Source organism: Strigops habroptila, assembly GCF_004027225.2.
Source record: "Strigops habroptila isolate Jane chromosome 13 unlocalized genomic scaffold, bStrHab1.2.pri S16, whole genome shotgun sequence".
NCBI lineage: Eukaryota > Metazoa > Chordata > Aves > Psittaciformes > Psittacidae > Strigops > Strigops habroptila.
The window spans coordinates 11993832-12021144 of record NW_022651054.1 but is presented as its reverse complement, the minus strand read 5'-3'; the positions used below and the strand labels follow the sequence as shown (position 1 = coordinate 12021144).

The window sequence follows — 27313 nt, the reverse complement described above, 5'->3', positions numbered from 1 at the left end:
ATTGCAAGAAAACCAAAGGGACCTCTGAACGCTTCACTGGCCACCCTTATATAGCAGCCTCCAAAAACCTGAAGCTTTCACTCTCTGGAGAAAAAAAGTCACATATGCAATTCTAGTTTGAATGGGATCCAGCGCAGGCATAACATCCTATGTTACACTTTATAGGCTTGTTTCCTAACAAGAGGCTATTCCTTCTAACAATAATGTGCCTGGAAAGGTGAGCATTTTGTCAGCGTTTCCCAGGTATCCCACACCTACGGTGTGACCGATCCTCTGGGAGATGAGCAAGGAGGATGTTTCAAGAGTGCGTTTCTTGGGCTTCTGCACTGCCCCAAAGCAATAGCAACAGAATTTCTGAAGGAGACCAGCAGGTTAAACGTAGCTGATCTTCCAGAAGTGATGGGCTTGTTATAAAACAGGTGCACAAGTCCTTTCCAAATGTGGAATCAGTCTGGACTGAGGCATTGCAGTTGGTTGGAGGAAAAGCCTTAAGAACTACTGCAATGTAAGCAGTTTGGTGCTTATGTTATAAAAAAAAGTGCTCTGTACTTAAAAATCAAGCAGAAATTATTATATTTATTTTTTTGATCTCTTTATGGTCTGTGTTAAGAGGTTATTGCTTTTCTAACTATACAAAATATTTTAAGTTAGAATTCAATATAAGTCTTTATAAAAATCACTATTAGAGCTAGGTTGCGCCAACAGAAATTAAGATAATCCAAGTAAATCCATGAACACCAGAATTTAACAAAATCTGGTTTTCTGCAGCTTCCTTCTGTGGAGGTTTTATAACGTCTAAAACTGTGGCTGAGTTCTTGTTAGACCCCCTTTTCAGTGGAGCTGTTGGAGTGTTTGTCTCTAGGCAGTTGTTACCTATAGAGCAATCTGCTTAAACCCACAACCAATATCTCAGGGCTAGAATTCTTCATTCTACTTACCTGGCACTGTTGTTGCTCTTCTGGGAGGCAATGACATGGCTTGAAGTGCTCATTTTTGCCATGGATCTTTGCATTTATGTTATCATTGCTGCCATTAGAGAGTCATCAATCCTCCAGGTTTCTCAGGAAGACTTCATGTTCCAGATCTGAACTGTTCATGCTTGAACTTCACGGATTTAATATTGTAAAATGTGAGTAAATAACCTTTTGAAGAAAATGTTGGAGAAGTGATCTTTTTTTTTCTGTCATGTAAGGGAGCTTTTACCGTACAGTTCCAACTCCATTAGAAGGTAGCTTTGGAGTTGATGTTCTAGTAATGGCGGGTTTGTTTGTTTGTTTTTCCAAGATAGACAAATGCTAGAGCCAGGAAGGAAAAAAGGTGATCTTGTGTTTGTATCTGCAGAATGTTCATTTTAACTTTGTACTAGACAAGCCATTGTTGATCACTTCAGAGCAGAAAGAAAGGGAAAAGGAGGGACTCAACCCTAAAATACTAAACTCTGTTTTGATTTTTTTTCTTTCTGCATATTGATCAGAGGTTTGAGCTTGGACTTTCTTTTGGTTTCCGTGCTGACGTCGCAGTGAGTCAACCTCTCACTTAATTTGTCATTCATTAAAAAAAGAAAAATCTGTGCCAGAGTGGGACCAGTTTGCAATACACAAACACTGTGAGCACGGGGCAGAGCCGCTCTGCGGCACCAGCACCCTGCGGAGGAGCCCGGCTCCTGAGGCGCTGCATTTGTTCCAGAAGTTGCTGCTCTGCCTGGTGTTACACACTGAATTGTCAGACCGCGGCTGAAACAAAGGCCCCAGCAGGTCAAGCTAGCTTAGGTTCACTGCTATGGGCTCCTGTGCAGCAGCATGCTGGATATAGGCTTACTGGAAACATGACTTTATTTTTAATTATTTTCACTCTCTGAACCATTTTCAGTGTCTGAGCTGGCAATTTTCTAGAACACTGTCTTCTCCTGTGCCGTGTGATTTTTTATTTTTTTTCCTTTTCCTCTGGGAATTGGGTTACAAAAACCATCTGAAAAGGATTTATGCATAGTTTTTCTTAATAAAATAGGGTTGCTTTTTTAAGACAAGGTTTTAGTGGTTGTGGAATACTACCACTACTATATCAAAACATAACAAGTCACTCCCCAGTAAACATAGTCTTTGGGCTAAAAGCGGAGATCAAACAGATCCCATGTGTCTGCATTGCTATTCCGGAATGTGATTTCTCTCCCAAGACTGACTTCAGAAGAGAGAATCCTAAGAAAGGATTGGTCACAGGAGTAAATTACTATGTATGTTTGCCAGAGTTAAGTCAAACATCTCAATTCTTGGCCATCAAAACTAGGAACAAAAGTGAAAGTCAAGATCATGGAATCAGAATCATAGAACCATAGAATAGTTAGGGTTGGAAAGGACCTTAAGATCACCTAGTTACAACCCCCCTGCCATGAGGAGGGACATGTTGCACTAAACCATGTTGCCCAAGGCTCTGTCTAACCTGGCCTTGAACACTGCCAGGGATGGAGCAAATATAATAACTAAGAACATTCTCTAGGAAAAGTTGGAATTTTTTTCTGCTTTTAAATATCTGTTGAGTAAAACTTTCACACCACTTCTGGGGTATGAAGGCAGCAAGACTCCATTAGATACAGGAAAAAATAAAGTCTTGTCTGATATGCTATTAGATCTTGAAGATGAATACTGAGGAAGTGAGATGTTACAGAGGGTTTATCTACAGCACCATAGTATAGTGCATTTGCATCACAAAGAAAAGAAGATCCAACAAGGCGTCATGATTGAAAACTGATCAAGTTTTTTATACCTACTAAGTATTTTATACTTAATCCTTGGAACTCCTTTTATTCATGCACTTACCCATCTGCTTTAGAATAGAGTGCAAACTAGTATTGACATGGATAATGACATCTTAAAGGCTTTTACCCATAGAATGGAAGACAGAATTCTGCAGACTGGAGAGTATCCTACTTCAAATATGGTTAAATAACAGAGAACAGAGTATGCATTATGTTATATTTATAACAAGCTGGTACAAAGTCTGCAATTTTTTTACTCCAATGTTGTAATTGTAATTCAATAGAAACAAGATCATAGTTATCAGTGACTGAAACAATTGTCAGAACCTATTTAATTAAAGGCTTAAGCATTCACTGAGTTCTATTTTTTGAGGTCAAGAAACTGGCAGGTAATGTGCATTTCAAAAGCCAGCCTAAGACATGGTAGAACAATCTCCATCTGAAGACTGTTAAACACCATTCAGCAGAGCTGTAAATTTGGTGACATGGTGTAAAAAGACTTTACAGACTGTAGCTTACTGCAGACACTGGAACATGTATGTATGTGACTAAAGTACTCCTCTAGCTTTAAACAAGCATTAGAAAGCAAAGATAAATTCAGGATTAAATGTCAAGTGTCAGAAAGAAATTTATGGTTTTCTTTAATAAGTTGTTTAAAAATATATCAGCCTTCCATTCTTAGGACATCTAGAAAGCAGATGAATTTGAAGTCAGCCATTTGCTAGGAGCAATATACACCGAATTTGAGAACAGCAGTCCACAAGAAACATCCTCACGAAGGTATTGCTTGCTATTTGCAGCCCTTTTTAAGGTACTCTAAGCAAAGAATTCTGCAGTGAGCCAGGATATATGGGCCCTGATCTGAAGGAACTCTTATCCTGTTCAATGCCAAACAGGCCAGAAACAAATGCATTCCCCAGTAATGAAGGAATGTAAAACTTCTCAAGTCCAAGATCCACAGACAAGCTTGCAGAACAATAAACTAATTATTGTAAAATAGGTAACTTTCAAAGATATGAATAATTTCAGTTATTTTCCATTATATTTTGGATTACCATTGCAGTTTTTCAATTTTCCAAATAATACTCCAATAGTGATGTAGTTTGATGCCTTTTCTATGCCATTTCATTTTTAGGCTCTTCTACTGTGGCACTGAGTGGAAGGATGCAGGGAAAACACCAGGAAGAATGATGTATAAAACTAACGAAATCATTGACATCAATTTGGAATTAATGAAAAACATATTCACTTTGTAATATGTTTCGACTGTGTTCAGCAAGTAAGAAATAACTAATTCGGTGCTGAAACCAATAGGTATGCTCACATAGACTACAGGTGAGGGCATTTTTCTTAAGAATCACAAGAATTGACCAGCAGCTCTGCCAACTGGCATGGCAACATATTCCTTACCTGGGAATGGTGGTGGTGGTGGGGTGTTCTTATTTAAAAAAAAATAGGGAAGTTTCCTGGCACTACAGCTGAGAACAGAAGCTTGGGAATGTGATCTTTTTGTCCAGTATAGCCTAAAAGCTCAAGAGCCAGATGAGTCACACACAGAGGTACTGTGAGTAAATGTAAATTTTGGGTATGTAGGTTTGGTTTGTTTGGATTTGCCTGCACCAGACTAGCAGCTTGTAACTGACACAAATGTTAATCCTGCACACAAATAACAGAAATACAGAACTGAGTAATGGGCTATTGCACAGGGCTGCTTTGACAGCTCAGACACCGAGTTCTTCTGTAGGGAATGAGGTCAAAGCCTCAGGCCTTTCCTGAAGGTTCAAAACGTGGGGCTGGCATAATGGTCTAGAGAAAGCAAGCTGATGGTGGACAAGCAAGAGCATTCAACTTGCTCATCCCTAAAATGCTGAATGGGCCAAACTGCTGGAACTTGAGCTGCAAGCTCAGATCTGAAGGAGCTTTAGTCTTACCTGGGGCCCTGGCAAATCAGAGCTCTCAAAACCAAGTAATACTGATCGTGTGAAGTGCCAGACTGTCCTGGGTTCAGCTGTAGCAGTTATTTTTCTCCTTCTTAGTAGCTGGTGCAGTGCTGTGTTTTTGACTTTAGCCTGAGAACAGTGCTAATAACACACCAATGTTTTCAGTTGTCGCGAAGTAATGTTTACTCCGATCTAGGACTTTCTCAGTCTCGTGCTCTGCCAGGGAGGAGGGGAAGCCGTGAGCAAGCAGAGACAGGACACCTGATCCAAACTAGCCAAAGGGGTTTCCATACCACAGTGCGTCATGCCCAGTGTAGAAACTGGGGGGAGTCACTTGGTAGGTCCAGATCCCTGCTTGGGTGGGGCTGGGTATCGGTCAGCAGGTGGTGAGCAATCATATTCTCTCCCATTGTTATTTCCCTTATCATTACTATTATTGGTGGTAGCAGCAGTGGTTTTGTGTTATACCTTAGTTCTGGACTGTTCTTATCTCAACCTGTGGGAGTCACATTCTTTCGATTCTCCTCCCCATCCCTCTGGGAGCAGGGGGAGGAAGAAGGTGGGGAAATGAGCGAGCGGCTGCGTGGTTCTGAGTTACTGCCTGGGCTTAAACCATGACATGTTTGGCTTGTAGGTGCTACTTTAATGCTAGTAGTAACAGAGCATGACAATACATACTGATGTACAATACTGATTCAGACTCAAGACACTTTCTCCAGGTATAAGCTAGATGAGCAGCTGAAGTTTGTATAAACCTGCCAGTTCTTGTCAGCTAAGGATCACAGCTATGAAATGCCAGGAATTAAAGTTCTGATAATAAATGAGTAATGTTAATTAAATCATTGGGCAAATAGAAACCCCACACAATTTATTTGCCATCTCAACTGCCTGACTTAAAAGAATCAGGGAAAAAAAGATCACATTCTCCTATTCTTGCACAGGAACATCTTAACTATCCCAGAAATAGCACTGCAGTTACTGTTATAGATAGACAGCTGGAAATGCAGTCTCCAATAATGAAAATATGATTAGTGAGATTCCTTCCTGCTGGCAAGCACTCACCCACAACCTCACCCATCCATGATGAAAATAACTTTAGTTCTTGGTCATTGCAAAGGGGGTGCACAAATAGTTAGTTTCATGGATGGCTACATCAATATTTGGCAAGAATACAAACCCTCTCTTTAGCTGCATGCTAGCCAACCTGTCAGTGCTTATAGTCAAGATTATACAGTCTTCAGGCAAACAAAAATGCTGAATTCCTTAGGGAGCAAATCTAAATATACCCTGAAGTATATTTAGATTGGAGGCAAGGCCCATAACCTTTGAAAGCCAGGCCTACAGTAGAGTACATTTGAATTATGTCTACCAAGTAACTGAAGTAGCAGTAAGTAACCTAGAGCTTTTGAATAGCCACACAACAGTAGAAAGCACATCTTGGCATGGTACTTGCATTACTTCCCCCCCCCCCCCCCCCCGCCCTGTATTGCAGAGTTAAAATTTTAATTAAAATACTTGGAGATTAATTTCCATAAAACTGCAGTTTCTCTGGGACAGTTTCTTCAAGCTCTCTTGGGTCCTTGCTCATATCTTACAATTGATATTATCTGTTTTGTTAGCCGTTTTTCCTAGCTCAGTGAAAGTAGCCTATTGGGCTTTCAATCTATTCCTTTTCCTAGACCACCCAATAACCAAAGCAAAACAACTGAAAAAATCCAAGTTTTTTTTAATGTACAGTTTTATATAGAACACAACTGAGAAAAATGTGAAAATATAACCCTCACTATAATTATAATTGCTGAGGTGCCTGATCTTGCATTCCTTCAGTTTAACCACTGCAAAAAGAAAAGGAGAAAAATAGTCTCGGGATCTGATCCTCATGAGCATATTAAGAGCAATATAATACTTTGCATTTCCTTAACTGGGCTTTGGGTCAATCCTCACCCCAACTGTAAGATTTGCTTTAGAAATTCAAGAGGGAAAAGCTGAAAATTTTACTGCGAGATGAGCATCCTGGGGTGATCACCTAATACACTTTTTCTTCACCAGGAGCTTTCCAAACAGAAAGATATGCATATGCTAGCTGAAAAGTATCTCCACTGGTTTCAGTGCTGTTTCAGACATGAAGATCTGGTGGTGTTGGAAAGAAAATCCAGCCCAGTAAGTCCCAATAAACAGAATTTTATTCAATCAGTTTCATCCTTTTTCACCAGAAGGTAATTTCAAGTAAGAAAGGGAAAGGGGGTACAAATTGAATAAATACCCAGCCGGGATTCAGAGTCACCCTTTTCAATCCATGTAACAGATTCATCATTCAGCTGAATCCATTCAGTGCTGCTCTTTTAAATCTCTAAGCAGGTGAAAAATTACCATGTTCTTACTGGAAGATGCTATGTTGATGCAGTATGAGCATTAAACAGTACAGAATAAGACCACATTGCTAGGAACAGCATTCAAGGATACCATTTTCTTTTGCCATCACCTCTGTTCCTCACACAGAAAGACTCATTTTAGTATTTTGGAAAAGAGAGAGAAAGATGTAGAAATTGCTGCCAAGCTTTGTCTTAAATCACAGCATACTTACAGCAGCTGCTTTACCATTTTCTTTCACGGTCTCTTAGCTGTTCAGCAACAATTTCACCTGTTGTCTTTGATCTACAGTTATCTTAAGTGCCACCAAACAGTCCAACTGAATCTTTAATAGCTCCTATGCAGAACAGGCTAGTAAAGGGAAGATGTTATTCACAGATCATTCTGTTCAGTCAGAGAACAGGCATCTCGTGTATCAGGAACATTAAGAAGTGACAGAGAAGGAGAAGAACATGGGTCCTGCCCACACTTTGAACAGCACTATTCCTGGAATCCAGTATTCCCACTTCTGGAAGAAGAGTCAAAACAGTCTTTATTCCTAAAATTGCTTGCCACCACCTTCTAAGTGCAAGAATTGCAGTAGTATTAGCACAGCTGTCCAGGCATCATGTACATCTTTGGTTAATCTCTTAGTTAAGACATTTCCAGAGACTATTATTACAGGCTTTTTCTGGTGGAACTTTACTGCAACAGTTCCAGTACTCTCACTGATGGAGGTTTTAATAGTGCACAGTCTTTACAGAGTGACCCTGCTACACAGGCTTTATAAATGCTTCACAAAGTGTATGAACAGCGGAGCTCTCATCTGCATAACAGTGGTAATTATGGGCATTCATGCCTTCCAGTATTTATCAGGGTCTTTGATCTTTTGACTCCTGCTGTTACGGGGCATCAAGCTACAGCCGAAAAAACCCCCAACAAACCAACCACTTACCCTTCGTATTTCCATTCCTTAAATGTTCCTCAGGCGCAGAAACATAACATAACATAGCATAACATAACACAGCATAACATAACCTAACATAGCATAACATAGCATAGCATAGCATAACATAACGCAACGTAACATAACATAACATAACATAACATAACATAACATAACATAGTATACCCCTTCTTTCACTAGACAAGTGACAACAGGGATTTCTTTGTATAGCTGCTGACTTGTGGATGTAAGTAACAGGTAATGAATTTTCAGTCCCTGCTTGAGTGCAGTGCTCAATGCTAATGATTTACCAGTCCATACTGGTGATAGGATAGTTCAAACCATTTGATAGAACAGCTGGTTCATCCTGAACTGATGTGTGCCTCCCAGAAGGAAACAAACACCTGACGCTAGATCTGAAGTGGTGAAGAGACTCTGTATAGGGCTTTGGGCAATAAGGAGGAGTATTAAGGGTCCTTTCCTTGTTGAACACATGAATTCTTCACCGCTCACGGGATAGCTGTGGTGTTTGCCCAGGTTGGCAATGTGTCCAGCCCAAACATAGGTCTTCCCCATGTGTTGATGGCCACTGAGACACAGAAGACTCCAATGATGTTCATCACTACTCCAGCTTTAACCTGTGAGGACACAAGTCCAAACCAACAACAATAACCAAACACCAGCACATCAAATTGCAGCAAAGCCCATTTGTACATACACAAGAAAGACACATGGCCAAATAAATCACAGAAATAGCCATTGTACCCACTGTCCCATGTTCTTGCTTAGGTGGAACACACTGTGCAAAGCCTTTGAATGCTTTGCTGTATAACTGATCTAGGAGCTTTAAGGCATGTAAAAATTACTCTTATTAGTTAAAGAACAGTTCTGCCTCCTTCGACTCTCCACTTCAAAACCCGATAATGCGTGGCTGCTGGGCACAGAACCTGCACTGTGCGGTCTGGCGGGCAATCAGAGGATCAGAGCCTAGGGCAGCTAATTGTTACCTTCTGCTTTCAGCTCCGGTGGAAACAAGGCTCCAGCTACACTCGCCAAAGCCTCACAAGACTGGAAAGCACTGGATGCATTTTAACCCTTCAGTGTTTATGAGACTTATGACTTGTCAGTTTTTAATTTCAATTGGTCTGGGCTGTATGTCTGCCGAAGCCTGTGAGAAAGGTACTGTTCCTTCAGAGATGCAAATCCTTATGGCAATATTAAGACTGCATAAGAGAGAGGTATACAGTGATAGTTACAGCCCACAAGATCTTCCTGATACTTTGTAAATACTTGGCTAAGAAAATTAAACTCTCACCATATTTCAGGACAAACTTAGTAGGGAGCTTCAGATAAGAGAACAGGCAATTATCATCTTACCATATCCCAAACACGGATGTGGCCATAGGAAAACACTATCGCATTTGGCGGTGTTGCAACAGGTAGCATGAAGGCAAGGGAAGTACTGAGAGTACCAGGCAGCATAAGATACAAAGGATTGATTTTGATAGATGCAGCCTGCAATGAAATGGAGAGAATATCACGCTGAAGGTGTTCCAAAAGAAAAACATAAAGAACATTTCCCAGCCCACTGAGGCACACAGGCTCGTTTCATTTCCTGCTATTATATCACCAATTTGCAAGCATTTTATTCCGAAATCCACACATGCTTAAAGATAACTTTGCTCTCGTTTCCTGTCCCACAATACTTAAAAACAATGCTTGATTCTTTCTTGTTGTTTGTTTTACTCTATGGTATAATTTGGAGTTCTGGTCAAGTTTATCTAACGGTCTTTTCTTTGACCTCAGACCACACTTCTGCCAGGGTAACACAGGGATGGGATTATAATTACTAGGCGTGTGGAGGACCACTCTCAGATGTTACATAAACTCTGTGGGACTCAGAACTTAAGTGCCAATTTAAGCCACTAATTGCTCAGCACCTTGATTGGGATCATTTTACTTTGATGAAATGGTCTAAGAATAAAGCAGTTGTATTTCCAAATTAAAGAACAAAGTAACCTATTTTTTCCTTTATGTTACAGTTTCAATTCTGCTCAGAAAAGGCAGCAAAAGTTACCAGGTTTTCCTCAGTTTTAAAATTGCTCTAGCTTCCTATGGAAAATGACACATTTCTAATAATCAGGCCTACCACTTTCTGTTGTCAAGCATAAAACCATGAAGATGAAGGAACCACGCAAGGGATGGATAGGAAATGCTGGATTTTCGTTTGGTTCAATGTTTTTGATTGTGTGTTTTTCCAGTTCTGAGTTGATGGTTTAACTACAAAATGACTGGAAGTAACTGAAGTTTGCTGGTCTGTACTTAAAAAGTGACTCTCACTTTACTTTCTCCAGGGCCAAGGGACACACCTTACAGAAGGCTTGAACTGGCTTCCTTTTCAGCAAGGGTGCCATCAGACAGGCATCCTGAATTAGCTGCTTCTCCCAGGTTGTTGGTTCTCAGGTTCCAGGCAGATAGGTGGGGCAGCCTGGGGAAAGTTTGCATTCCCACTTTTTATGTACATATGATGCTATAAACATAGCAGTGAACACCAGCTAAAATCACTATCCATTATGGTATACTGTCAAACGGACTGTTTCATTACTGGCTTTCAGATTAACATTGGAGCAGCATTCAAGACAATAAATACGATACTGCTTTGCCACTAGAGATTGTCACTTTAACTCTGATCTCCCAGTTGGTGGGATAACAGGATGGAAGTAATCTTACCATGGATGCAAAGACAGGTAGGAAGAGGGTGGCTGTGGCTACATTGCTGGTGCATTCCGTGAAGACAGCTACTATAAGTGAAAGTACCGTTGCAATGGCCCATGGTGGGATGGATCCTAATGGAGTCATTTGACGACCCAGCCAAACTGAGAGCCCAGATTTCTGACAAGAAAGAAGAGTGTTTTTCAGTGAGGCTCAGAACCCCTAGCTCATGTAACAGGGAACTCACATTATGTGTAACATTCCTGTCAAATGATGCCAAATGACTCCTGAATTATATAAACACCATTCGGCAAAGTGCATCAGCCTCCAAGAGGTAAGATAAATTGGAGGACTTGGCCAAAGCACACAAATTCCTGAAAAAGAGCCACAAATATTCACCTCTCCTCCCAGTTTTTGCTACTTTGGATCTGCCTCCAGATCTGAACATCTCTACTGGGTGTGGCTTTGGGTACATGCCCAGTAATACAGGACTAGATAATGAACCAGGGAAGTTTGCCTTTGAGTCAGAGAAAAACAGATGTCAGGACATACTGCGCTTGCATCAGCCAAAGCAAAACCTCCTCCCAGCAGCAGCACAACGCTCCAGGGCATCTTCCTTTGAACCACATTCCACTCTAGCAGCGGGTCTGATAAAAATGGCTTTTTTACATCTGAAGTGAGAAATGAAAAGCAGAACATGTTTCAGGAGAGTCAAGATATTTCGTCTTCTGTTCTATAAGCTACCAGGAAAAGACCCAACAGGCAGATGCATGTTACTGAGAAACCTGCATAGGGTAAGGGTAATACACATGAGCAGGGACCGTGCCCCAGCCCTGCCCAAGATGTGTCGGAGGTGAGCTACCCTGAAGAACTGCGTGCAAATCCAGTATATGTGTCTGCCATGTTAGCTGGAGCTGGCTGTTTCACAATGTTACACTTTCTCTTTTAAATACCTTCTTTAGTCTGTTCAGGGTCAGACGTGCTTGCATTCCAGCCCGTGAATTTGGGTTTGTTAGCAGGAAGGATAAAGAGTAGCAAGGCAATAAACATAGCAGGAGCAGAATCAGTGATATACCTAAAGAAGAAAAGAGAATATAGCTTAGAAAATAGACATCTTTCCTCCTAGAAGATGGCTGCCTTCTAGCATTGCAGTCACTGCTCTTTGGTGTCCTGTTTGGGGCTTGTACATTAGCAATATGGCTCATCAGTTCACGACTGAGGTCTCTCAGACCTGCCACAACAGAAACACAGCAATAAAAGAAACTAGCTACAATACACATCGATAACCAGAGTCACAGATGACACCGGCTCCTGGGAGCAGGATTCCTTCTCTGTGGTGAAGCCAGCGTTCAACAGTTGTATCTCAAAGAACAATGTGTAAAGAAATGGCCTGAATGATAATCCCATTGTGCATTAAGGGCATGTTATACCCTTAATATGCCACAGACAGTCTACAAAGAAGCCACTTAGAGCACCAAATCAGTTTCCCAGTGAGTTCTAAGCTATTGTTCAGAAGTGATATTGCCAAATATTCATATCATACTGCAACTTACTGGAGCTCATAAACACAAAACAGTAACACGTATACCAGCGTGACTAAGACCAGCATTGCAGAAGTTTCTCTTTTTTAGGAGTTTCAGCTTGCTCCATGTCCCAGGCTCCAGCCTTCATTGCAGTACAAACTGTCAAACAACAGATCAACTGGTGATCTCACACACAAGCAATAGGATCAAGCGCAGCAAACATGTGAATTCCAATAAGGTTGGAACTAATGACTCCACACTCAAAATGGAATGTAAGATCAAGGGAATCTGATTCACAACCAAGAGGGTGCAGGACAAAAAAACCCCTAAAACTTACTTTTCTCCTCCTGGGAAGATTCCGGCGGCCCAGCCTTTTATAAAGCCTGGGTGTCTGGAAAACCACAAGAGAACCAGCAAAATAAACATTAGGAGGACATTGAATTCAGCATAAGAGATAGGGCCTAACTTCTTCATTTCTGTCTTCAGCACATTGTACGCAGCTTTTTCTTTATCACTTTTCTCTACTCCACAGCCCCAGCTTTCCTTAAAGCTTTAAGAAAAAGGGAGAAGAAAATACTATAAGTATTAACATACTAGAAGGATTTAACATGCTTGCCATTCTGAAGCTGTCACTCCTGGGCACAGACACAGACTATAGCAGAGGCCAGGAACAAAGAAATGACAAAAGCGTCAAAGTACTTCATGGGGACGTGCCAGTTCTCACAGAAGAATGGGGTCTATGAATGGATCTAAGTATCTGTCCAATTTTGAGCAGCCTGGGATGAAAACCACAGTTTTGAATCAAGGGTAGCAAACCAGATATGCTAGCTCTCCTAGGGCTGACATTCACAGATCTGAAACTGAAATATAAAAAGGCAATTCTGTCTGAACATTAAGAATATATAAAGCTTTTGCTTAGTGCAACTCCCATGAACACAAAAGGTTTCCAGACCTCAGAAGTTGCTGTGAAATGGAACTGCTCTCTGCTACAAAACTAGTAACTTGTCAGTGGATTTGTCTGACCTGTATTTCTCAGTAAGCTGATCTGCATTAGCTGAGGGGTTTACACAATATCATGTAGTTAAATACTCACTTGAGTCCTATGAAGGAGCACTGTAACCAAAGCCAAGCTAGTACCAACATCAGAATCATGTTTGGGAATGAAAACCCAAACCAGGAAGCAAAATTCACAATATCATTATTGTTGGGGTATAACCTGAAAAGATAAATGTTTTCTGCGTGAAGTCAAAACATTTAGTAATCTGCTCTCCCATTAACATGTGTAAGTGACAATTGTCCATGTAAATCTGGGACAACCATTTACGTAATTATAGGCAACATCCATAGCCTAAGTGAAGTCAAGAGGAAGGCAGTCTGGATTTCAGGGAAAACCTATATGATTCTTGATTTTCCCTGTATTTTACTTTAATGCATATAGGATTCACATTTTAGATCTCAGTAAGACAAGCACTGCTGAAAGATCCCACACACATCCTAGGTACCTTTCACTTCCAACACGGCTGCTCATTTAACCCAAGACAGGACATTCTTTCTTCCTCCCCATTCATGCTAATAAGAGAGCAGGAATTGTCTTTCCTGAAATTAATAGCTGTACTTCTGCTCACTTCAACAGAAGACAAAGTTGCTGGTTGGCTTCAAAGAATGAAGCCAGCATTTTAAGAACAGCAATTTTTATTCTTCCCTGTGTCCATCAATAATGACTGGAGGAAAAATATCTATAGCAAATTTCCATCTGGGTGTTAAAACCAATGGGTAATGTGGCAGCTGAGGCTGAAGTACTCCCAACAGAATCATCGAATCATAGAATCAACTCAATTGGAAAAGACCTTTAGGATCATCAAGTCCAACCATTACCCCAGGACTGCCAAGACCACCACTAAACCATGTCACTGAGGGCCTCGTCTACACTTGCAGGACTTGGAAAGACTGTTGAGGGACTGTTGTGGAATCTGCAAAATTTCCACTGGAGATTGGGTTGCATTTAAACCAATTCCCACACTCAGTTTAGCAAAGAGAGTATTTTGTGGATAACTCCTTTCCTTTACAACAGTGTCTGTACAGTTTTCACAGCCACAGCATGGAAAAATAAGATTACAGGAGAGGCTAAACTATTTTTAGCTCTCTTCAGTGTGCTTATGAGAAGAGTTAATCATACATTCTTCTGATGCTCTTCACTGCAGTTCCTCTGCTGATGTGTTACATTTCAGTTGAAGAAGTGGAGGCAGAAGAACCAGTATCTCATGATTGACCAGCTCTCTACTGATTACCAGCAAGTATTGCCAAGTTTCTCAGGAGACCTATAACATCACCACACAGCTGCCTAAAAAAGGTTGAAGCGAAACAATGGGTCTCATCACTTTATACACATTCCTCACTCTTAGTTCATCAGCTGGTTATTGCTTATAGTTTGCAACTGAAATTGTCATCTAAGACGAGTCAGTTGGTCACAGAAACAGTAAGATAGTATAAGTAAGAGAAATAGCAAAAATTACTTACTGATTCATCTGGCCTTTCAATACCACATTTGGTGCTGTTCCAGTGAGTGTTGCAGTTCCTCCAATGCTGGCAGCATAGCATATGCAAAGTGTCATTCCCTTACATATCTGCTTCTTCCTCTTCTTTTCGTCAGATCTGGGGTCATCGGGGTCTTGTCCACTGCTTATGGCTAAACACAAAGAACAAGACTCAGGTAAAATTAGGGTTGCAGAAAGTTCAGGACAGGGTCTGTAGGTTCAGTACAGTTTGTGTATGCCATTTATTTTAATTCAAAAAACCACAGGTACTTCCCTAAATACTTTGGACTCATGTTCATGGGGAGCTAAAGAGAGAGGCTGACAATCTGAGTCTACATGATCCAAGGATGCTGTTGTCCATATAGGTGCCCTAGTTTCTCAGCAGTAATTTCCTGTTTCACAGCAAGGCTTACCGCCAGCCACATACTGAAGTCACTGGAACCATTCCAATACCACAGTAAGAACCCAACTAGCTTTAATAGCTGTGAACATAGGCAGAAAAAAACCCGCCCAAACCCGAAGTATTGCCTGGTATAACTGTTAGATCAATATGCTGTGCCAGTTTACATCAACTGTGAAATTCTGCTGCTTTGTCCATTGTTCTCAGAGGTTAACAGTCTAATCTTGAAGTCTGACTGGACTAATGGAGCAGGACAATGAATTTATGGCAATTACAACCAACTCAACAATACCAAAAGGTATTTTTGCACACATTTATTACCTTCACTACATGCTAAAATAAATTAGCCAGCAAAGCCATGCAGATCCTTCTAATCAACATTAAAAAGAGCATTTGCAAATATGAAAATCTATCTTTAATACAACTGTTTGGAAGCTAGAAATGAGCAACCTTACAGAGCAGTCTGTGTGACCAAATGGCATTCTTGTGGGTTTGCACATCTTACATAAACATGGTGTCTGAGCTTTGTACAATCAGAGTGCATTCTCCCTTCACAAGTGAGGTAAGAAATGAAGCAATCAAAAAGCAGAGATCATGGTTGTATCTAAACTATGTCTCCAAGGTCCGAACAAGTACAGCAGTTATGAGTCAATCTCGTAACAGAACAATGTCTGGCACACATAAACACCCTTTTTATTACATTGTGTCTTCCATGGACATGTCAGCCAGAAAATAGGCCTGTTGTGTCTTGGGCAGAAAGCCTGAAATATGGGACGCAGAATGCGATACCAACATTTGCACTCACTCATTCTTGCACACAGTCACACAGGGAATTGTGGCAGATCAACTTGCTAATTCGGTAAAATCACATCTCCATTAAGATCCCCAAAACAATCCTTCTTCTTTTGAAAGAGAAAGGCACCACAGATCTGATCTTTAATTGTATTTAATAATGTAGCCTTCTTTAACTGCACTGCAGAGAAGCAAAACCAGAAGGACTGAGTTTATGCATGTGGATCAAATCAAGTGAAATCTACTGCAGAACCACAGCATTGACAGAAGTACCTTGCGGAGTCAAGCATCAGGTTAAGATCACACTTGAAAGCGTCCCAAACAGCAGTTTGTCTACTGTGAGTCAAATGACACCAGCTCCTCTCATCCATGTAGCTTTTAAAGTATTCCTCTTTCTTCTCCCCACCTCCACATACAATTAGGTCAATAAAGAGATATTTATTACTCCAGAACCAAAATAGGCCATGTTTGCACAAAGTTTTTCAAACATTCCTACATGGCTTAGAAGCTGAATCTCCACTGATAATCACAAGACTGGGATCCTCGGGGTTGGATTATACTTCCCACAGGATATGCTTTTCACTTCCCTGAGAAGGCAGTTAAGTCTAGGGAAACTATGGGAGAATGACCACAGCTTGAAGGAAAGAACATAACAATCTGCATGGGATCTAGCACCAAGCAGAACAAAATGGCAACCAGGGAAACAGGAAGCCATTTTGTAAAACCTAGGTGTCATGCATTCAGTCAGGTCACCATCCTTTCTTTGGAAAAGGCACAGAGAACTCTTTCTGGGTCAGGGAGCTCTGAGCATAGCAAGTTCAGTAGAATCAACTCACTGCAGAGACCCTTACCATGCACTGAAGTGGGATCTGATGCATTCTTTTCCTCCAGCTCGATCACCTTGTTTGTTTGCCCAGTTGCTTGTTCCATCATGGTCATATTGTACTCTGTGTTGTCCATCTGATCCAGGACAGCCTGGACAATGGGAACCATCATAGCAGTGGTGGCTGTGTTACTTATCCACATGGACAGGAAAGCAGTGACAATCATAAATCCCAGCATGAGGCTGAAAAGAGAGAAACAGTCAGAGGAGATGGGAGGAAAAGAAAACAGGCTCTTCTAGGCATTGTAGTTACAGGGATGTGCGTAGTGTCCAGTAATACAGAAAAGAGCCAGATTTCCTTCCAGGACAGCTCTGCCACCTTCACTGAAGGAACCACAGAAAGCCATTTAGCTCCTTAGTCTACACATGAAGTCTGTCATCATTTTGCCTCCAATGGCAAGCACCTAAAATTTAGTCAGATGCTGGTTTTGGCTAAAGGACAAATACACTGCTCCTACTGCCAAACTTCACCTCTGTGAAGTCTGCACAAGTGCAGAGAGCTAAAGAGGTTCTTGAAGGTTCCCTTCTCTGATGACTGTTAAACACCATCCCTAGGCCTCTGCAAAATTGACAGAGGCAAGGAAGAAGTAATGCAATACTCTTACAGTGCAGGTTTCGCCCCAAGAATCAGCAGGACCTTCAGCGCGATCCTTTTGTGAAGATTCCAATGTTCAACAGAAATTGCAACAATCAGCCCTCCAACGAAGAGCATGCTTGTGTCATTTAGGTACTGAAAGCACACCTGAAAGACAGAGAAGGTAGGTCAGGTGCCGAAATGCTGCCTCTTGCTAGCTTCACTAACATGTTTTGCCTTCTGCACTCCCAAAGCCATTTTCTGCACCAGGCCCCATCCCAACACTGGCAGAAGGGGAAGATCCAGCCTTAGAGCTACCTCCAGTTTCCTGAACCCTTGATCTCCTGTTTAAGTGCTGAAATGTTCAGCGCAGGGGCTCTTTGTGCATCATGCACCTTCTTTTTCGATCATCAGGAGTTAATAAAGTACAAAATGACAGCAGTTTCCTAAAACATTGTTAGGAGCTCAAAGTATTGTGTAGGTACCAGAAAGGCCGAGCTCCAAAATGGCTTTCTCAGCACCTTTAGCAATCATACCTACCCTTACTAGCTTGTTGGCCAGTAGTGAACCTGGGCTACAGTACCTAAATACAGCCTTGGACTAAAGCACTAGCACAAACAGCCAGAATGAGCTTTGGAGGGGACATAGTGTACTTGCTGGCATCATGATGTCTCCCCTGTCGGAAGAAGTTTGTTCCATGTATTTTGAAATCTCACAGAGAGTATGTCACACTGCTCTCTTATGGGATGGGTTATGAACACACAAACTGCTGGCACTAGTAGGTACAGCAGGATCCACGCCCAGAAACAGACCTTTCCCTCTACCACCTTAAGCCCAACATCTGCAAAATTTTGGGAAAATGTATGTTTACACATACATTTATATTTACACATACATTTCTCTGCATCTTCCCATACAAGAACCCTGAACACTGCTCAACATAGAAACAGCACCACAGAACTGGAGCGCTTTCCTGTCTGATTTGTTTGCTAAATATTGTCGGGGGAGCAGAGCAATGGATTTCCCTGTATCAGACCTGGACTGAGCAAGCTCCTTACTGATTTAGAGCTCAGAACTCCAAGCAGAGGGAAAAATACCACAGGCATGAGGGAGGTAACAGCCAGTGGGATCACTTCAGTGCACCAGTACACAGCCATGATGATGATCATATACGCACATTTGGCCTCCTGCAATATAATGGAAGACACATTTAAGCACAGAAAATTATTCTTAAAGAAACATGTTGGTAGCTCTTACAAAAGGCCTGAATACTCCATTGTCTGTAGTTTAACCAGTTATGCTGAAATAGGTAGCAGAAAACCTGAGGATTTAAACTTGTACTTTTAAACCTTGTTCTGAAGTTGCTTGCATGAAAAGATCTTTTTGACCACAGTATTTGTTTTAATGCACCCTCCCAAAATGTACAGTGTGAGAAAAACAAACCTTCCACAACTAGGTACGTACAGTTTGCACTGTGCAATTACCTTTTGGCAGCTGAGGTGAGCAGATTTCACATCTAGGAGCCAAGAATTGTTAATCATGTTTGTAGATTTGGGCATTTCTATTTTGAGTTAATTATTTTGAAATGGATGGCCAAATTTCCCAGTGCATGTGATTAGCTTGTGTGAAATTCACAAGTCTTTGAGGTGTGTCCACTGGCACACCTGAGCCCAGAAACTATTGTCGCTGAATCATTCGAAAGTTCTAACTATTATCACTGAATAATTTAAAAGTTCTTAACTTTTTAAGGTAACTTTTAAAGTAAAATCCTTTTGCCTTTTTTTTTTTTTTTTTTGTGACTAAGCACATCAGAGGTATTTCATTACTTTCCCAATTCAGACTGTGCTTACCTAGATGGGGAAAGGGGATTCCCTAGATTAAAAATGTTGTAACCTTTTTACACAGTTGATCAGGCATTCCTGTAAGATAGATAGCCCTTCTTGGTTTGTACTTTCAAAGCTGTTCAGAGAAGCAAGCATTCATTAGCCAACAGTAAACAGGGTTTTAAAGCTTCAGTCAGTGTTCTGTAGCCCAGAATCTCCTCATGTTTAGAGTATGTGTTTACAGGATTTTATTCTAAAACAACAAATGGGACTCTATTGCAAAAATAAATGGTGTTACAGTGACATTTAAAAAGAGCTGTAAGGTGATATTTATAAATAGGGGTGTGTTTTCCTTCATTTTGTTGAGAAGCTGAGGAACTAGAAAACAGCCTTTGTCAGTAATCAGATTTATTTTTTTTTTTCCCTCCAGGTTTCCAGGAATGAATTAGAGCACAAGTTTTGACAAAAATATTTCTTCAGACACTAAAAGATATCAGACACATCCTGTATAGGTCTCTTCCCTTAACAAGTATGAGGTGAGCTCTTGACAGAATTTATGCTACACCACAGTAGCCAAGTGCTAGAACTGACTGTAGTTAATCTTTGCCAGTATGAAAAACAGATAAACAACCCTAAGTGACTAAAATTCACAATACGGAAGAAACTTTGGTTCCATAGAGTGGAGAGTAAATAATTTATATGAAGTTCAAAAATACAACCATGCTTATAAATTAACTCAAACCACCATAACCAATTCAAACAACCAAGGATCTGGAATGAAATATATATCTGTATCTATACCTATATCTGTCTGTGATTTATGGGAACAGTCGCAGAATGTTTCTTCACTGTCTAGTCAGCTGACAGCAGACACAGTGAGCTGCCTTCTCACTGAGAGCTGAAAAAGCAATCACTAACAGAAATATTCCTCTCCCACTGTGAAATACTGTAATTTCCCAGATTAGACTGATGACTTAACGTTCCTACAAATACCAAAAATTTAAGCCATACTTATTTTTTTAGGGAAATTATCTCCGTGTTGATCAAAGCAGTGTGTAACAGGCAGGAATTCCTCTTTCTGTAAAGCACTAGCATTCAACTGAAAGGCAGTGCGAATATTACTTAGACAGGTGAACCAGAATGGCTGGCAAGCTTGGCTTTATAAATATGCATGACATTTTCCTGCACTTTATAATACATTGAGCAATACAGATCACTCAGAAGAAAGGCTGCTTTTAGCATTAGAATAGCCGCTAAAGCTCTAGTAGGCTAAAATACCCCAAAAAAAACCCTTCACATTTTGCCAAGAATGCTACTAGACATTAGAGACCAAACTCTTCACTGGGTTAGTCCAATTTTATGCTGGTATAGCTCCACTGAAAGCAAAAGAGTTGTGCAATCACCGCTACTAGAGTAAGATGGATGTGAATTGGAGAATATTGCATTTGAAACCTGTTATGATCACTGCATAACACACAATGCACAGCTCCTGGCTGCACCACTGATGAAGAATGCAACTCAGCAACTCTCCCTGAAGTGTATCAGAGCCTCAGCAGCAGAGTGGGCTGGAGAACCCAGAAGTCCTGTCTTCGGTCCACTGCCACCACTACTAGATAGTGCAAGACACAATTCTAACTGTGCAGGCCAGTTATGTGTATATTTATCTTTCGCCCAAAAAGAATTGCATCCAATTTGCAAGACAGGTTTGGTCCATGGGAGCCCCGGGTCCTGGCAGTGGCACAACCCTTAGGGTGAATAGAGATTGGCACAGAGCTCCTTCTGTGAGTTGGGCTGCTGAGCACCAGTGCCTGAAGATTTTGGAGTGCAACCTGCAACACACGCTCCTGACATCTGGGACCGAGTGGCAGAAATGCTTCAGGGATGAGGTGCAGGAAGGAGCTGCTCCAGTCCCCTGCGGAGAAGCGAAGCTACCTTAGCAGGGATCACGCACTTTGCTCCGGTGACAAGGGAGATGCTGTGGCGACGGTGGCTGGTGCTGCGCAGCATGCCCAGGGCATGGCCTGCACGAGGAGGGCAAGCAGGCGGGAGCCCAGCAAGCCTGGACAGGACCCATGGTAGCCGGCTGGGGCAGGGGCTCCTGGGCAGCAGGGCCCAGACCCGGGGCTCGGGGCCGGGCCTGGGCGCAGAGGGGTGGGCTCCTGGGATAGCGGGGGCCGAAGCTGGGGTCTCTTCCCCGAGAGAGCCCCGCAGGCACTTACCCGCGTCGGCACAGCGATCGGCAGCGGCAGAAGTAGCAGCGGCGTGAGGAAGAGGATGGCGAAGGACCGGCACCTCAGCAGGGTCCGCAAGCAGGTCGGGGCCATCTTCTGTGGGGACAAACGGTCAGGGCGCGCGCAGGAGCAGCGCCCGCCGCCTTAAGTACGGAGGGACATGGCGGGGGCGACGCGACCCGCCCGCGTCCGGACGGGGGCCGGCCGCTCCCGCCCTGACGGGCCATCGGGCTCGTTCCCGCCCTGACGGGCCACCGTGCTGGCTCCCTCCCTGAGGGGGCATCGGGCTGGCTCGCGCCCTGACGGGACGTACCGTCTGTACTCGGGCAGCGGTACAGACGCGGGTCCGGAGCGATCGCGCCGCAGCGGAGCCACTGTCCTGGCGCGAGCCCGGTGCCCGCAGCCCCTGTCCGGCTCCGGGAGGTTTCCTCAGCCTGATGCAGACCGCGTCAGGTGGGCCCGGGCCGCGCCATCAAACGGGCGCCGGGACACAGCATGGGGCATTTCCCATTTCCCGGTTCCTCAGATCCCCCTCTGCACAGAACAAGGACAGCTGCCTAATGGCTGTGAATAAAGCTACCACACCAGCTGAGAGAAGGTTTTAAGAAAAATCGCCCTGCTCATGGTGCCTGCAGAAAGTTATGAGTAAGCACGTATCCTTACAATGCATATTATATGCAGGGACCAAAGTGTGACACACGGCTTCTCTCAGGTGCTGGGCTTTCAGGAGGTGCTGATGATGCCAAGGGAGGATCATCTCTCACTCACTGACACAGTGGTGAGGAAGAACTTAGCTCCTTTAGGGAAATTGAGAGTTAAAACCACAGTGGCAGTCTCCTCAAAACAAAGGTCTGTGCAGGCATGCATGGCTGTGCTTCACTGCCTACTATTTTGTGAGGGATTGTGTGCGTGCGATCTGGGTTAAAAATAACCCGGAAAGGTTAACTTGAAAGGTTATTTTTAATGTCATTCATTTCAGTGATTTGGTCCAAGTGTAGCCACAGAATTGGAATCAGAAGTGATGGTGCCACTAAGAGGGTCGCAATCACTATCAAGATGACAGAAAGGAACAGCTGGAGGTACTAGAAATCAGATTGAACACAGATATTGATATTTTATGTTCTGCTTCTGGGATGTCAACAGGTACTTGAAATTAAAGGCCAGTATAAATCGTATCTTGACAGTTTGATCCTTCAGTCTCTTAGTACAGTCTTACCAAGCAGTTACTCACAGAAATAAAGCTTTTCAGATTCCACAGCAAGTAATGAGGGAGCTTTGACTACAGCTTGCGCTATTTGTCCTCTGCTGACCAGAGGAACTTGAGTGACAGAAGTTCAAAACAAGACACTCCAATGTTAGTTTTGTTTGTAAAAGCAGTGAATGTCCACTAAGGAAAACAGTAGCCAACCGGATCTGGACTGACTCCAAATCTTCAAACCTTTAGCAGCAGTCCCTCTGGGTAACTTACCAACACAGAGGAAACTTCACACCAGTGCAAAGCCTAGCAGAAAGAATGGGAATCGGCCAAAACTTGCATTGCTGTGGCCAGTCTCCAATAAAAAAAAGGTCCATAGACAACAAAGAAAAGGGGCTACAGCACTTAAATAAGAAAATGCAGAGTTAACTCTAAAAGAGCTGTACTAGGCACACTTTGATAGACCAGTGCAAATATGATTTGCTGTCTTATGACATGCAGTACAGAAAATAAAAAATAAAAAGTAAAGCCATGAACATGTGTTGACACTTTAGATGGACTAATCCTGTGAAAGGAGTCTTGTTGTGGCTGGGAATGAGATCAGGGACTCCTGCAGGCAATTCAATTAGCCAGTCCGTGCCTCAATGTCCAATACAGAGAAGGGAATCCATATTTACTTATTGTGCAAAATTATTGCAAACTTGCCTTCAGTGTGCCATGCAAAGTACATTCTATGATATGCAACAAAACAAAGAAAGGATTTACAGAAAAAAACCAAGCATCTGAATAATAGGAAATCAGATCGAAAGACAGTGGAGTACCCTTTTCTGCTGTTCAGATAGCAATTGTCAAGCAGAATGGTGTACTTTTGGGGGGAGAAGGGAAGGAGTGTGAGAAACACAATGTTCCCTAGGGTTCTTAGGAACAGCTGACTTGGGACAGGGATGACAATACGGTGCAGGCCTCCCAAGAGATTATAGAGGAAAAGAGGGAGGTGCCAATCAAGATGAGCAAGTATCTGACTCTTAGAGATAAATACCCACTTCTCACATCTTCCCATGGAGCTGCCTGGCTAATACCAGTTGAATGAGAGAGGGAGATACAGGAAGAACATTGAGTCCGTATTTGAAAGAAAGTGTGTCTGTATCACCTTTATCTGAGCATGGTTTTATCTGAGACCTGGGTCCCAAACTAAGCAATTGGAATCTTTTTATGAATCAAAGCCAGTACTGATAAACTGAGGTTAGAAACCTAAATGTGGAGGCATTCCCAGCACTTTGACTAAAGCAAAAGCTAGGAAAAATCTTAAGCACAACCAGAGAAATAAGCAACTTTCCTTTCATTAATTTTTTTGCAAAAGTAGCCTCCTTTTCTAGAGGTTTGCGTCAGGAGGAGAGTAGGTTGGGTTGTTGGAGTGCATGTGAAATGTGTGTTCATGAGAAATATCTGTGCTGACTTTGCTGAGAAGAAATCAAATTAGTGTCAGCTTCAGTTCCTGTGGAGTCTGCTAGGAATTCAGCTAAACCCAAGTAAGCCACTGGATGTTGCAGAACAGCAGGGACAAAGTCCTGCGCTGAACTGAACCTGTAATCTTGAAGGTAAATTCTGACCTTGTTACCCCCTTGCTCAATCCATCCTGCCACCCACACTTCGTATTTAAGATTGCGCTATCACTATTTTATAAACTATTGGAGGTTTTCATGTGTCAATTCATGCTCTACTGTAAGAACCAGGAGGCTGAGAAGTTGCCTGAATCCAGACATTAGAACCACATATTCACATATCATCATAAACAGCAGAACGTGGGTGGGAAGAAGAATACTGAGTGAGGACAAGAGAGAAGATGCCTACATTCAGATAAGGAGGTGGTAAGGCTGTGCAATGCCTAGTCAAGCTGCAGGAAGGGGAGAGCATGACTGGATGAAAAGGGGGAAGAGAGCAGTTTACAATGAAGGCCAAGGCTGGGCACTGCTCTCTAATGGTTCTGTATGCACCAACAGAGAGAAGCACAGAGGAGCATGTTCGGTTTGGCAAGTCTTCCAGCTGTTCCCTGCCTTCCCCAGTCTATGCTTACAACTCAGATACATTTGGCACTGGCTGGATATGAGAGTGCTACAGGAATGGCAGCTCTTTCACATAATTTTCACACAAGCTTCCTCTTCACTCTGTCAAGGAGGAGGTGGACAAAGCCTTGGCTGCTTGCTTTACAGAACTAGTCTGACAGCCGGGCAAAAGGAAGCTGCAGAGAGCCCATCGTGCTTGCAAAACCTCCAGCAGCAGGAGTTTTAGATGGTTCAAAGAGAGCATTCAGACTAAAACCTTCCACAGCCTGAAATTTAGCTCATGCTAATTGAGCACTAAATGCAGGCCTTCAAGAAAAAGGAATCTTTTCCTCCAGTGAGTACAGCTCTGAACATAGCAGAGACCAGAGCAGTATTTACAAATATGTATGCGAGATGTGTGCTTTCATGGTCTTTTGCTACTTCTTTAAAGACATTAGGCAAAATTGCGGTGAATGGCAGGTAAAATGGTGTAACTTTTGGTTGCAGACACCATTTAGAAGTGGAAGATTGTAGAAGCATTTGGGCTAAGTTTTGATACTCATTGAATAATAAATTTTTTGCTCTTTTTGTTCTTGGTGGTAAGTTTCAAACCAGTGTACAAAGGAACTCAGATCTTTGTGTTACAAAGAGACTTAGGTATGGGTCGTAACATGAAGTAGAACCAAGAGGTGAATGAGGTCTCTTGTACCTCAGTCTCTTTTCTTGGTTACTAGATACCACTTCTCATTTGCTGCTGTGCTGCCCTAATAAACACAGGCATTTTAAAGCATATCAAGAACCAAGGGTATGGTGCAATAACAGAGTCAAGCCCATCTCATGGCTCACTGCCACTGATCTGCCCTGGCTCCCTATCCATTTCTCAGCTGGTGGCGCTGGGGCTCACTGGAGTTTAACTTGACAAAGAAAGCAGAACATTTTTTTGTTGAGTTAGTGAGCTGAATAGGTTCAGTGAAGTGTTCAGTGAGCACCAAAGCCAGCTCAAGAGACTGGGCCACTTATGGCTGGGAACTGGAACAGCTGGGACAGGAACAGCCGCACCTTTCAAGGCAGCAGATTCACAGATGAGCTTGACAGTGTGGTTATCAAACCACACAGAGAGTCTTGTGATCTTCCCATTTGAACTTAAGACACCAGATTCAATGTTGTAAGCCACTGTGAAGAGTTCCACTCAGAAGTGGGACACTGCTGAAGACTAGATAACAAAGGCTGACCTGCATTGTTTGGGCTAGTAGAAAGGAACTAGAAACCAAGTCCCCTTGGAAGGCAGGAATTCCAGGGTCATCAGTCCAGGTGGAAGAATTGGAAAAGAAAGGTTTTAGTATAGTTCAGGTCATTCCCAAGAAGCTGCTTTTCCGTTATATCTTATTCACTACAAGCCAATCATCCCAGTTACTCCTGTTAGTGCTGGATAGGAATAGTCTGTGGCAAGGAGGCTTTCCAGGTACCAGTTGATTCGTTTAATTACAGATAGACATATTTTCCACCACTAATTCAAGTGCTGCCCAAGCACACAAGTACAGTTTGCTTGTTTTAAAGCAGTCCATTTGACCTAGATAACTGCTATGCTGCCTGAAGACAAAAACTCTGCACCCAGTCATGTTGCAGGCTCCATGCAACATCCAGAGGTACAAAAGTTTTAAGAAAATTGCATTAAACAAGGACTGTAAGATGTATCATACTTGACACTGAGAAACAAAAATGAAAAAAACCTCACCCTGCGACATCCCAGGACTTAGCAGCAGCAGAAGTGTCTTCTGCCCAGGCTTTTGAATATCACATTTAAAAAATAACCAGCTCAGAACTTACCTCTGTGTGATGCTTGACTTAAAAAGGTGCCTAGAGGAACTCTTGTACAATAACGTTATGCACTGGAAGGTTTACACGGAATTTAAATGGAATGAGTTATTGCCAGCATTCAGAGAGAATCCCTGTTTCATTACTTTCCGTTTTCCCTCCAATCAGTACTTTCCAGCCACTGCAAGTCCGCTGTGTTGCTTTAGGAATATCTTTCAACTAAGTTCCCAGTGGAGCATCTGATACTTTTCCAAGAAAAGCTTTTGAGGCTCTGAACGAACAGTCCTTTCAGTACAACCCCTGTGCCCAACAACTTCCTACATAAAAGCCCTCATTATGAATTTTGTGTCAGTGGGGTTTTCTCAGTCAGTGTGTGCTGCTGATCAGGCTTTCTTGACTTAGAATTGGTAATTTTTGAATAGTTTGCATGAAGCCCTAAAGCACATTTGAATGCTGTGCAGCGTAATGACTACAAAAGAAAGAAAGAATGAAAAAGAAAAGAAAATCATATTAAAAAATGTGATTTGGAATTGGCAACTCTGTAACCTTCCCTTAGCTGCCACCTCATTAACATGTTTGTTCAAAAGCCTTTTCTCTGCGTCGTTACATAATTTGTGTTACAAAATCCAGATAAACACTCATTATTCCCAAGTCTAAATAATGGCTTATTGGGCTTCCTTTTTCTTCTTCTTCTTTCATATTTCCCGGAGAAAGATAGGCACAGAAGGGGCTTGTTTGCATGGGAAATGAACCACACTGCTTTCTGAGTAACATCTGGGGCATCTGTTGTGTATGGCATTAC

General features: G+C 42.3%; 1 protein-coding gene and 1 long non-coding RNA gene across 5 annotated transcripts; one reads left to right on the top strand and one right to left on the bottom strand.

Moving 5' to 3' along the window:
* The first annotated feature begins 407 nt into the window (after nt 1-407).
* Nucleotides 408-15609, top strand: LOC115601956. The gene is made up of 3 exons (XR_003989547.1): nt 408-1129; nt 11677-11678; nt 15596-15609. It is a non-coding gene; the product is annotated as an uncharacterized LOC115601956 (long non-coding RNA).
* SLC13A5 (solute carrier family 13 member 5) lies at nt 6403-26576 on the bottom strand. Of its 4 annotated transcripts, none has more exons than XM_030472550.1 (13): nt 26524-26576; nt 21448-21555; nt 18464-18592; nt 17437-17573; nt 16800-17014; nt 14740-14908; nt 13316-13438; nt 12560-12772; nt 11653-11774; nt 11252-11370; nt 10718-10879; nt 9365-9502; nt 6403-8625 (listed from the first exon to the last, which is right to left on the bottom strand). In XM_030472550.1, the coding sequence occupies exons 2-13, from the start codon at nt 21550-21552 to the stop codon at nt 8497-8499; spliced, it is 1761 nt and encodes a 586-aa protein (XP_030328410.1). In that variant the 5' UTR covers nt 21553-21555; nt 26524-26576; the 3' UTR covers nt 6403-8496. The 4 variants fall into 4 exon arrangements, with proteins under 4 accessions (XP_030328410.1, XP_030328409.1, XP_030328412.1 ...); XM_030472549.1 differs by lacking the exon at nt 26524-26576 and adding an exon at nt 21773-21990; XM_030472552.1 differs by lacking the exon at nt 26524-26576 and having other exon boundaries at nt 18464-21140; nt 21448-21580.
* Nucleotides 26577-27313: the final 737 nt, after the last annotated feature.